This window comes from Cyclopterus lumpus, chromosome 21 (assembly GCF_009769545.1).
Source record: "Cyclopterus lumpus isolate fCycLum1 chromosome 21, fCycLum1.pri, whole genome shotgun sequence".
Taxonomy (NCBI): Eukaryota; Metazoa; Chordata; class Actinopteri; order Perciformes; family Cyclopteridae; genus Cyclopterus; species Cyclopterus lumpus.
In genome coordinates this window covers 22,847,748-22,860,258 of record NC_046986.1, presented here as the reverse complement: position 1 = coordinate 22,860,258, position 12,511 = coordinate 22,847,748, and the positions used below count along the sequence as shown (strand labels likewise).

Below are 12,511 nucleotides of genomic sequence, written 5' to 3'. Positions count from 1 at the left end.
CTTCCAGGCGCCTGCTTCCGGCAGAGGCTGTGAAGACATTATCCCTCAAGTACTGGAGAGCTGCTCCAGTGTTGAGGGGTCTTCCGCCTTTGTGCCTCAAACCTCTGACAATGTCAAGGATCTCGACTTTTGTCGCATATGTGTTCAAATAGAACTGGACAGCTGGATCTCTGCTGTACTGAACCACTGAGACACGGTCTTTGTTGTCATCCACACTGAGTCTCTCTACTACTCTTTGGACAAAGTCTTGCATAGCTGGGAATCCCATTCTAGTACCATCAGATCCATCCAACAAGAACACAACATCTCTTCCTTTTGGTTTTGTCACCACTGGGGAAAATATAATTTAGGACATATTTAGGTTCAAGTGTTAAACATTAACCATCTGAAAATCAGATGATAAAAGTTAATCACAAGGTTTTTTCAAATTAACTTGAATAATCCAGGATGAACTTTTTTAAATTTTTTTGTACTGGCTCACCTGAACTTAGAGAAATATACTTTGATACAGTTTAATTAGCATACTACCATGATCTCAAAATGTAAATTCAGTCTCTTTCTTACCAGTTACTGTTGGTGTCATGGGTGTGGCCCTCACAAGTGCTGTGCTCATTAGCGACGAGAGCTGTTCTTGGACACTGGGGAGGTCAGTGAACTCAGACACGGATAGAGTGTAATTAGGGTCCTGTGTTATTTTCCGCAGCTCTCCACTGTCAGAGCTTCTTGTTCCAATGTCAATAACAATGATGCCCTGCTGTTTGAGAACAGAGGCTGGAGTATCTACATTGTCAAAAGACCTTCCACCATTTAGCAGGATCAATATCTGTGGAACACCTTGCAGGTGCCTACTCCCGGCGGGGTTTGTAAAGACGTTGTCCCTCACGTATTGGAGGGCGGCCCCGGTGTTGAGCGGTCTGCCTCCTTTGTGTCTCAGACCTTTTACCGAATCCACAATATCTTCTTTTGTGGTGTATGTATTCAAATAGAAATTGACCTCTGAATCTCTGCTGTATTGGACTACAGAGACACGGTCTTTGCTTTCTCCCACATTGAGTTTCTCAACCACATTCTCAACAAAATCACGCATAGCAGGGAAGCCATTCCTTGTGCTATCAGAACCATCAAGGAGGAAAACAATATCCTTTTGGGGAGTGTCAACTGAGAAAGACAGGAAGACAACAAATATAAACCATTGCGAAAAGCCACGCTTGTGTACTACTAATAAAGTGATAAACTATTTTCTGATAAGAAAAAACTTTGCCTTCTCTAATTTTAACAATAAGTAAGTACACCACAACCTTCTTTAACAAAACAACATTGAGCTAAACCGGTATTTCAATGGATTAATTTCCCTCAAGAGTATCTGAAACTAGTCAGCTGGCATTTCAAGCCAGCAAGAAGCTGATTTACATACCAAGTACAGTAGGTGATTCTGGGGTGACGTCAATAACCACAGCCTCCAAGGAGAACTGAAGTTGCTGTTGGATACGTTGAAGGTCAGTGAAATCAGAAACAGAGAGAGCAGAATCGCCATTGTGGGATATCTTCTGCAGTTCTCTGCTGTCAGAACCCTTGGTTCCAATTGCAAAGGTCAAGACGCCCAGTTGTTTCAGAGCAGCGGCTGATTCATCAACACTGTCAGAAGACCGTCCACCACTTAGCAATATCAGGACCTGTGGGACTCCTTCCAGGCGCCTGCTTCCGGCAGAGGCTGTGAAGACATTATCCCTCAAGTACTGGAGAGCTGCTCCAGTGTTGAGGGGTCTTCCGCCTTTGTGCCTCAAACCTCTGACAATGTCAAGGATCTCGACTTTTGTCGCATATGTGTTCAAATAGAACTGGACAGCTGGATCTCTGCTGTACTGAACCACTGAGACACGGTCTTTGTTGTCATCCACACTGAGTCTCTCTACTACTCTTTGGACAAAGTCTTGCATAGCTGGGAATCCCGTTCTAGTACCATCAGATCCATCCAACAAGAACACAACATCTCTTCCTTTTGGTTTTGTCACCACTGGGGAAAATATAATTTAGGACATATTTAGGTTCAAGTGTTAAACATTAACCATCTGAAAATCAGATGATAAAAGTTAATCACAAGGTTTTTTCAAATTAACTTGAATAATCCAGGATGAACTTTCTTTTATTTGTTTGTACTGGCTCACCTGAACTTAGAGAAATATACTTTGATACAGTTTAATTAGCATACTACCATGATCTCAAAATGTAAATTCAGTCTCTTTCTTACCAGTTACTGTTGGTGTCATGGGTGTGGCCCTCACAAGTGCTGTGCTCATTAGCGACGAGAGCTGTTCTTGGACACTGGGGAGGTCAGTGAACTCAGACACGGATAGAGTGTAATTAGGGTCCTGTGTTATTTTCCGCAGCTCTCCACTGTCAGAGCTTCTTGTTCCAATGCCAATGACAATGATGCCCTGCTGTTTGAGAACAGAGGCTGGAGTATCTACATTGTCAAAAGACCTTCCACCATTTAGCAGGATCAATATCTGTGGAACACCTTGCAGGTGCCTACTCCCGGCGGGGTTTGTAAAGACGTTGTCCCTCACGTATTGGAGGGCGGCCCCGGTGTTGAGCGGTCTGCCTCCTTTGTGTCTCAGACCTTTTACCGAATCCACAATATCTTCTTTTGTGGTGTATGTATTCAAATAGAAATTGACCTCTGAATCTCTGCTGTATTGGACTACAGAGACACGGTCTTTGCTTTCTCCCACATTGAGTTTCTCAACCACATTCTCAACAAAATCACGCATAGCAGGGAAGCCATTCCTTGTGCTATCAGAACCATCAAGGAGGAAAACAATATCCTTTTGGGGAGTGTCAACTGAGAAAGACAGGAAGACAACAAATATAAACCATTGCGAAAGCCACGCTTGTGTACTACTAATAAAGTGATAAACTATTTTCTGATAAGAAAAAACTTTGCCTTCTCTAATTTTAACAATAAGTAAGTACACCACAACCTTCTTTAACAAAGCAACATTGAGCTAAACAGGTATTTCAATGGATTAATTTCCCTCAAGAGTATCTGAAACTAGTCAGCTGGCATTTCAAGCCAGCAAGAAGCTGATTTACATACCAAGTACAGTAGGTGATTCTGGGGTGACGTCAATAACCACAGCCTCCAAGGAGGACTGAAGTTGCTGTTGGATACGTTGAAGGTCAGTGAAATCAGAAACAGAGAGAGCAGAATCGCCATTGTGGGATATCTTCTGCAGTTCTCTGCTGTCAGAACCCTTGGTTCCAATTGCAAAGGTCAAGACGCCCAGTTGTTTCAGAGCAGCGGCTGATTCATCAACACTGTCAGAAGACCGTCCACCACTTAGCAATATCAGGACCTGTGGGACTCCTTCCAGGCGCCTGCTTCCGGCAGAGGCTGTGAAGACATTATCCCTCAAGTACTGGAGAGCTGCTCCAGTGTTGAGGGGTCTTCCGCCTTTGTGCCTCAAACCTCTGACAATGTCAAGGATCTCGACTTTTGTCGCATATGTGTTCAAATAGAACTGGACAGCTGGATCTCTGCTGTACTGAACCACTGAGACACGGTCTTTGTTGTCATCCACACTGAGTCTCTCTACTACTCTTTGGACAAAGTCTTGCATAGCTGGGAATCCCATTCTAGTACCATCAGATCCATCCAACAAGAACACAACATCTCTTCCTTTTGGTTTTGTCACCACTGGGGAAAATATAATTTAGGACATATTTAGGTTCAAGTGTTAAACATTAACCATCTGAAAATCAGATGATAAAAGTTAATCACAAGGTTTTTTCAAATTAACTTGAATAATCCAGGATGAACTTTCTTTTATTTGTTTGTACTGGCTCACCTGAACTTAGAGAAATATACTTTGATACAGTTTAATTAGCATACTACCATGATCTCAAAATGTAAATTCAGTCTCTTTCTTACCAGTTACTGTTGGTGTCATGGGTGTGGCCCTCACAAGTGCTGTGCTCATTAGCGACGAGAGCTGTTCTTGGACACTGGGGAGGTCAGTGAACTCAGACACGGATAGAGTGTAATTAGGGTCCTGTGTTATTTTCCGCAGCTCTCCACTGTCAGAGCTTCTTGTTCCAATGCCAATGACAATGATGCCCTGCTGTTTGAGAACAGAGGCTGGAGTATCTACATTGTCAAAAGACCTTCCACCATTTAGCAGGATCAATATCTGTGGAACACCTTGCAGGTGCCTACTCCCGGCGGGGTTTGTAAAGACGTTGTCCCTCACGTATTGGAGGGCGGCCCCGGTGTTGAGCGGTCTGCCTCCTTTGTGTCTCAGACCTTTTACCGAATCCACAATATCTTCTTTTGTGGTGTATGTATTCAAATAGAAATTGACCTCTGAATCTCTGCTGTATTGGACTACAGAGACACGGTCTTTGCTTTCTCCCACATTGAGTTTCTCAACCACATTCTCAACAAAATCACGCATAGCAGGGAAGCCATTCCTTGTGCTATCAGAACCATCAAGGAGGAAAACAATATCCTTTTGGGGAGTGTCAACTGAGAAAGACAGGAAGACAACAAATATAAACCATTGCAAAAAGCCACGCTTGTGTACTACTAATAAAGTGATAAACTATTTTCTGATAAGAAAAAACTTTGCCTTCTCTAATTATAACAATAAGTAAGTACACCACAACCTTCTTTAACAAAACAACATTGAGCTAAACCGGTATTTCAATGGATTAATTTCCCTCAAGAGGTATCTGAAACTAGTCAGCTGGCATTTCAAGCCAGCAAGAAGCTGATTTACATACCAAGTACAGTAGGTGATTCTGGGGTGACGTCAATAACCACAGCCTCCAAGGAGGACTGAAGTTGCTGTTGGATACGTTGAAGGTCAGTGAAATCAGAAACAGAGAGAGCAGAATCGCCATTGTGGGATATCTTCTGCAGTTCTCTGCTGTCAGAGCTCCTGGTTCCAATTGCAAAGGTCAAGACGCCCAGTTGTTTCAGAGCAGCGGCTGATTCATCAACACTGTCAGAAGACCGTCCACCACTTAGCAATATCAGGACCTGTGGGACTCCTTCCAGGCGCCTGCTTCCGGCAGAGGCTGTGAAGACATTATCCCTCAAGTACTGGAGAGCTGCTCCAGTGTTGAGGGGTCTTCCGCCTTTGTGCCTCAAACCTCTGACAATGTCAAGGATCTCGACTTTTGTCGCATATGTGTTCAAATAGAACTGGACAGCTGGATCTCTGCTGTACTGAACCACTGAGACACGGTCTTTGTTGTCATCCACACTGAGTCTCTCTACTACTCTTTGGACAAAGTCTTGCATAGCTGGGAATCCCGTTCTAGTACCATTAGATCCATCCAACAAGAACACAACATCCCTTCCTTTTGGTTTTGTCACCACTGGGGAAAATATAATTTAGGACATATTTAGGTTCAAGTGTTAAACATTAACCATCTGAAAATCAGATGATAAAAGTTAATCACAAGGTTTTTTCAAATTAACTTGAATAATCCAGGATGAACTTTCTTTTATTAGTTTGTACTGGCTCACCTGAACTTAGAGAAATATACTTTGATACAGTTTAATTAGCATACTACCATGATCTCAAAATGTAAATTCAGTCTCTTTCTTACCAGTTACTGTTGGTGTCATGGGTGTGGCCCTCACAAGTGCTGTGCTCATTAGCGAGGAGAGCTGATCTTGGACACTCTGGAGGTTAGTGAATTCAGACACTAAGAGAGTGCAATTAGGCTCATATGATATTGTCTGCAGCTCTCCACTGTCAGAACTATTTGTTCCAATGCCAATAACAAAAATTCCCTGCTGTTTAAGAGCAAAGGCTGGGGTATCTACGTTGTCAAAAGACCTTCCACCCTTGAGCAAGATCAATATTTGTGGAACTCCTTGCCGGTGCCTACTCCCGGAGGAGTTTGTAAATACATTATCCCTGACGTATTGAAGGGCAGAACCGGTGTTGAGGGGACTGCCTCCTCTGTGTCTTAGTCCTCTGATTGAATCCACAATATCCTTTCTCGTTATGTATGTTTTCAGATAGAAATGGGCCTCTGCATCTTCACTGTACTGGACAACAGAGACACGGTCTTTGTTTTCTCCCACATTGAGTTTCTCCACCACTTTCTCAACAAAATCACGCATGGCGGGGAAGACATTCCTTGTGCTATTAGAACCATCCAAAAGGAATACAATGTCCTTTTCGGCAGCTTCAACTAAGTAAAGACAGGAAGACAAAAAATAAAACAATTTTGCAAAAAGTACCAGTATACTAATCATAGAGTAATGGATTATTTTTAGACAGCACTTAGCACGGCCTTTTCCAATTCTAAAAAGTATGGAACTATACCACCACCTCATTTTAAATACAAAAATGGAGAATGCCTTGTATTTCACTTAATTAATTTCCTTGAGTGTAAGAAAAACAGTTCAGGTAGCCTTCAAGGCCAGCCAGAGGCCGTGCTTGTCAACATACCAAGTACAGTTGGTAATTCTGGGGTGACATCAATAAACACAGGCTCCAAGGAGAACTGAAGTTGCTGTTGGATACTGGATAGGTCAGTGAATTCAGACACATATAGAGTAGAATTGGCATTGTGGGAAATCTTCTGCAGTTCTCTGCTGTCAGAGCTCCTGGTTCCAATTGCAAAAGTCAAGACACCCAGCTGTTTGAGAGCCGATGCTGCTGCATCAACACTGTCAGAAGACCCTTCTCCATTTAACAATATCAGGACTTGTTGAACTCCTTCCAGGCGTCTGCTTCCGGCAGAGGGAGTGAATACATTATCCCTCAAGTACTGGAGAGCTGCTCCAGTGTTGAGGGGTCTTCCACCTTTGTGCCTCAACCCTCTGATAGTGTCAAGGATCTCACTTTTGTTGGCGTACCTGTTCAGATAGAACTGAACAGCTGGATCTCTGCTGTACTGAACCACTGAAACACGGTCTTTGTTGTCATCCACACTGAGTCTCTCCACTACTCTTTGGACAAAGTCTTGCATAGCTGGGAATCCAGTTCTAGTACCATCAGATCCATCCAACAAGAACACAACATCTCTTCCTTTTGGTTTTGTCACCACTGGGGAAAATATAATTTAGGACATATTTAGGTTCAAGTGTTAAACATTAACCATCTGAAAATCAGATGATAAAAGTTAATCACAAGGTTTTTTCAAATTAACTTGAATAATCCAGGATGAACTTTCTTTTATTTGTTTGTACTGGCTCACCTGAACTTAGAGAAATATACTTTGATACAGTTTAATTAGCATACTACCATGATCTCAAAATGTAAATTCAGTCTCTTTCTTACCAGTTACTGTTGGTGTCATGGGTGTGGCCCTCACAAGTGCTGTGCTCATTAGCGACGAGAGCTGTTCTTGGACACTGGGGAGGTCAGTGAACTCAGACACGGATAGAGTGTAATTAGGGTCCTGTGTTATTTTCCGCAGCTCTCCACTGTCAGAGCTTCTTGTTCCAATGCCAATGACAATGATGCCCTGCTGTCTGAGAACAGAAGCTGGAGTACCTACATTGTCAAAAGACTTTCCACCATTTAGCAGGATCAATATCTGCGGTACACCTTGCCGGCGCCTACTCCCAGCAGGGTTTGTAAAGACAGTGTCACTGACAAATTGGAGGGCGGCCCCAGTGTTGAGGGGTCTGCCACCTCTGTGTCTCAACCCTCTGACCAAATCAACAATATCCTTTGTTTTGGTGTATGTATTCAGGTAGAAATGGACTTCTGCATCTTTGCTGTACTGGACGACAGACACACGGTCTTTGTTCTCTCCCACATTGAGTTCCTCAACCACTTTCTCAATGAAATTACGCATTGCTGGGAAGCCATTCCTTGTGCTATCAGAACCATCCAGAAGGAAAACAACATCCTTTTTGGCAGTGTAAACTGAGAAATGACAGGAAGACATAAAATAAAACAATTTTGCAAAAAGTACCAGTATACTAATCATAGAGTAATGGATTATTTTTAGACAGCACCTAGCACGGCCTTTTACAATTCTAAAAAGTATGGAACTATACCACCACCTCATTTTAATACAGAAATGGAGAATGCCTTGTATTTCACTTAATTAATTTCCTTGAGTGTAAGAAAAACAGTTCAGGTAGCCTTCAAGGCCAGCCAGAGGCCGTGCTTGTCAACATACCAAGTACAGTTGGTGATTGTGGGGTGATTTTAATAACCACAGCCTCCAAGGAGGACTGAAGTTGTTGTTGGATTTGTTGAAGGTCAGTGAATTCAGAAACATAGAGAACTGAATTGGCATTGTGGGATATCTTCTGTAGTTCCCTGCTATCAGACCTCTTGGTTCCAATTGTAAAGGTCAAGACACCCAGCTGTTTGAGAGCAGAAGCTGGTGCATCAACACTGTCAGAAGACCGTCCGCCAATGAGCAATATAAGGACCTGAGGAACTCCTTCCAGGCGCCTGCTTCCAGCAGAGGCTGTGAAGACATTATCCTTCACGTACTGGAGAGCTGCTCCAGTGTTGAGGGGTCTTCCGCCTTTGTGCCTCAAACCTCTGACAATGTCAAGGATCTCGACTTTTGTCGCATATGTGTTCAAATAGAACTGGACAGCTGGATCTCTGCTGTACTGAACCACTGAGACACGGTCTTTGTTGTCATCCACACTGAGTCTCTCTACTACTCTTTGGACAAAGTCTTGCATAGCTGGGAATCCAGTTCTAGTACCATCAGATCCATCCAACAAGAACACAACATCCCTTCCTTTTGGTTTTGTCACCACTGGGGAAAATATAATTTAGGACATATTTAGGTTCAAGTGTTAAACATTAACCATCTGAAAATCAGATGATAAAAGTTAATCACAAGGTTTTTTCAAATTAACTTGAATAATCCAGGATGAACTTTCTTTTATTAGTTTGTACTGGCTCACCTGAACTTAGAGAAATATACTTTGATACAGTTTAATTAGCATACTACCATGATCTCAAAATGTAAATTCAGTCTCATTCTTACCAGTTACTGTTGGTGTCATGGGTGTGGCCCTCACAAGTGCTGTGCTCATTAGCGACGAGAGCTGTTCTTGGACACTGGGGAGGTCAGTGAACTCAGACACGGATAGAGTGTAATTAGGGTCCTGTGTTATTTTCCGCAGCTCTCCACTGTCAGAGCTTCTTGTTCCAATGCCAATGACAATGATGCCCTGCTGTTTGAGAACAGAGGCTGGAGTATCTACATTGTCAAAAGACCTTCCACCATTTAGCAGGATCAATATCTGTGGAACACCTTGCAGGTGCCTACTCCCGGCGGGGTTTGTAAAGACGTTGTCCCTCACGTATTGGAGGGCGGCCCCGGTGTTGAGCGGTCTGCCTCCTTTGTGTCTCAGACCTTTTACCGAATCCACAATATCTTCTTTTGTGGTGTATGTATTCAAATAGAAATTGACCTCTGAATCTCTGCTGTATTGGACTACAGAGACACGGTCTTTGCTTTCTCCCACATTGAGTTTCTCAACCACATTCTCAACAAAATCACGCATAGCAGGGAAGCCATTCCTTGTGCTATCAGAACCATCAAGGAGGAAAACGATATCCTTTTGGGGAGTGTCAACTGAGAAAGACAGGAAGACAACAAATATAAACCATTGCGAAAGCCACGCTTGTGTACTACTAATAAAGTGATAAACTATTTTCTGATAAGAAAAAACTTTGCCTTCTCTAATTTTAACAATAAGTAAGTACACCACAACCTTCTTTAACAAAACAACATTGAGCTAAACCGGTATTTCAATGGATTAATTTCCCTCAAGAGTATCTGAAACTAGTCAGCTGGCATTTCAAGCCAGCAAGAAGCTGATTTACATACCAAGTACAGTAGGTGATTCTGGGGTGACGTCAATAACCACAGCCTCCAAGGAGGACTGAAGTTGCTGTTGGATACTGGATAGGTCAGTGAAATCAGACACAGAGAGAGCAGAATTGGCATTGTGGGATATCTTCTGCAGTTCTTTTCTGTCAGACCTCTTGTTTCCAATTGCAAAGGTCAAGACACCCAGCTGTTTGAGAGCAGAAGCTGGTGCATCAACACTGTCAGAAGACCGTCCACCACTGAGCAAAATCAGGACCTGAGGAACTCCTTCCAGGCGCCTGCTTCCAGCAGAGGCTGTGAAGACATTATCCTTCACGTACTGGAGAGCTGCTCCAGTGTTGAGGGGTCTTCCGCCTTTGTGCCTCAAACCTCTGACAAAGTCAAGGATCTCGACTTTTGTCGCGTATGTGTTCAAATAGAACTGGACAGCTGGATCTCTACTGTACTGAACCACTGAGATACGGTCTTGGTTGTCATCCACACTGAGTCTCTCTACTACTCTTTGGACAAAGTCTTGCATAGCTGGGAATCCAGTTTTGGTTCCATCAGATCCATCCAACAAGAACACAACATCTTTTCCTTTTGGCTGTCTTTCAACTAGAGGAGATAGAATTTGAGACATATTTAGGTTTGTCTCAAATATTTCTCGTGCAATAGTCAGATGTTGAAAGGTATTTACAAGATTTTACAATTTCCACTTTCATTGATGGCATAAATGGTTTGTCACATTGTGACTAGCTGACCTGAACTTAGCGTAATTCCATTGATTACAGTTCAATTTACATCTGACCATGACTTTGAAATGTAAAAATCAGTCAACTCTTACCAGTTACTGTTGGTGTCATGGGTGTGGCCCTCACTAGCCCTGTGCTTATTAGAGAGTAAAGCTTTTCCTGGACACTGGGAAGGTCAGTGAACTCAGACACTGACAGAGTGTAATTAGGGTCATATGATATTTTCTGCAGCTCTCCACTGTCAGAGCTCCTTGTTCCAATTCCAATGACAATGATGCCCTGCTGTCTGAGAACAGAGGCTGAGGTATCTACAATGTCAAAAGACCTTCCACCATTTAACAGGATCAATATCTGTGGTACACCTTGCCGGCGCCTACTCCCAGCAGGGTTTGTAAAGACAGTGTCACTGACAAATTGGAGGGCGGCCCCAGTGTTGAGGGGTCTGCCACCTCTGTGTCTCAACCCTCTGACCAAATCAACAATATCCTTTGTTTTGGTGTATGTATTCAGGTAGAAATGGACTTCTGCATCTTTGCTGTACTGGACGACAGACACACGGTCTTTGTTCTCTCCCACATTGAGTTCCTCAACCACTTTCTCAATGAAATTACGCATTGCTGGGAAGCCATTCCTTGTGCTATCAGAACCATCCAGAAGGAAAACAACATCCTTTTTGGCAGTGTAAACTGAGAAATGACAGGAAGACATAAAATAAAACAATTTTGCAAAAAGTACCAGTATACTAATCATAGAGTAATGGATTATTTTTAGACAGCACCTAGCATGGCCTTTTCCAATTCTAAAAAGTATGAAACTATACCACCACCTCATTTTAAATACAAAAATGGAGAATGCCTTGTATTTCACTTAATTAATTTCCTTGAGTGTAAGTAAAACAGTTCAGGTAGCCTTTAAGGCCAGCCAGAGGCCGTGCTTGTCAACATACCAAGTACAGTTGGTGATTGTGGGGTGATTTTAATAACCACAGCCTCCAAGGAGGACTGAAGTTGCTGTTGGATACGTTGAAGGTCAGTGAAATCCGACACAGAGAGAACTGAATTGGCCTCGTGGGATATCTTCTGTAGTTCCCTGCTATCAGACCTCTTGGTTCCAATTGTAAAGGTCAAAACACCCAACTGCTTGAGAGCAGAAGCTGGTGCATCAACACTGTCAGAAGACCGTCCACCACTGAGCAAAATCAGGACCTGAGGAACTCCTTCCAGGCGCCTGCTTCCAGCAGAGGCTGTGAAGACATTATCCTTCACGTACTGGAGAGCTGCTCCAGTGTTGAGGGGTCTTCCGCCTTTGTGCCTCAAACCTCTGACAAAGTCAAGGATCTCGACTTTTGTTGGTGTACCTGTTCAAATAGAACTGGACAGCTGGATCTCTACTGTACTGAACCACTGAGACACGGTCTTTGTTGTCATCCACACTGAGTCTCTCTACTACTCTTTGGACAAAGTCTTGCATAGCTGGGAATCCCGTTCTAGTACCATCAGATCCATCCAACAAGAACACAACATCTCTTCCTTTTGGTTTTGTCACCACTGGGGAAAATATAATTTAGGACATATTTAGGTTCCTGTGTTAAACATTAACCATCTGAAAATCAGATGATAAAAGTTAATCACAAGGTTTTTTCAAATTAACTTGAATAATCCAGGATGAACTTTTTTTAATTTTTTTGTACTGGCTCACCTGAACTTAGAGAAATATACTTTGATACAGTTTAATTAGCATACTACCATGATCTCAAAATGTAAATTCAGTCTCTTTCTTACCAGTTACTGTTGGTGTCATGGGTGTGGCCCTCACAAGTGCTGTGCTCATTAGCGACGAGAGCTGTTCTTGGACACTGGGGAGGTCAGTGAACTCAGACACGGATAGAGTGTAATTAGGGTCCTGTGTTATTTTCCGCAGCTCTCCACTGTCAG

General features: G+C 42.9%; 1 protein-coding gene across 1 annotated transcript in view; it reads right to left on the bottom strand.

The window, feature by feature from the left end:
- The window catches only part of LOC117750025 (collagen alpha-3(VI) chain-like), a 19,046-nt gene extending 6,999 nt beyond the window's left edge, over positions 1–12,047 (bottom strand). Inside the window, exons 1-17 of the mRNA XM_034560868.1 lie at positions 11,935–12,047; positions 11,524–11,744; positions 10,670–11,263; positions 9,841–10,440; positions 8,992–9,585; positions 8,158–8,757; positions 7,305–7,898; positions 6,471–7,070; positions 5,837–6,210; positions 5,617–5,692; positions 4,783–5,382; positions 3,932–4,525; positions 3,098–3,697; positions 2,249–2,842; positions 1,415–2,014; positions 565–1,158; positions 110–330 (exon numbers count right to left, since the gene is read on the bottom strand). Of these exons, the coding sequence (XP_034416759.1) occupies positions 110–330; positions 565–1,158; positions 1,415–2,014; positions 2,249–2,842; positions 3,098–3,697; positions 3,932–4,525; positions 4,783–5,382; positions 5,617–5,692; positions 5,837–6,210; positions 6,471–7,070; positions 7,305–7,898; positions 8,158–8,757; positions 8,992–9,585; positions 9,841–10,440; positions 10,670–11,263; positions 11,524–11,744; positions 11,935–12,047 (8,169 nt within the window). The remainder of the gene's footprint in view (positions 1–109; positions 331–564; positions 1,159–1,414; positions 2,015–2,248; positions 2,843–3,097; positions 3,698–3,931; positions 4,526–4,782; positions 5,383–5,616; positions 5,693–5,836; positions 6,211–6,470; positions 7,071–7,304; positions 7,899–8,157; positions 8,758–8,991; positions 9,586–9,840; positions 10,441–10,669; positions 11,264–11,523; positions 11,745–11,934) is intronic.
- Between the last annotated feature and the right edge of the window lie 464 nt (positions 12,048–12,511).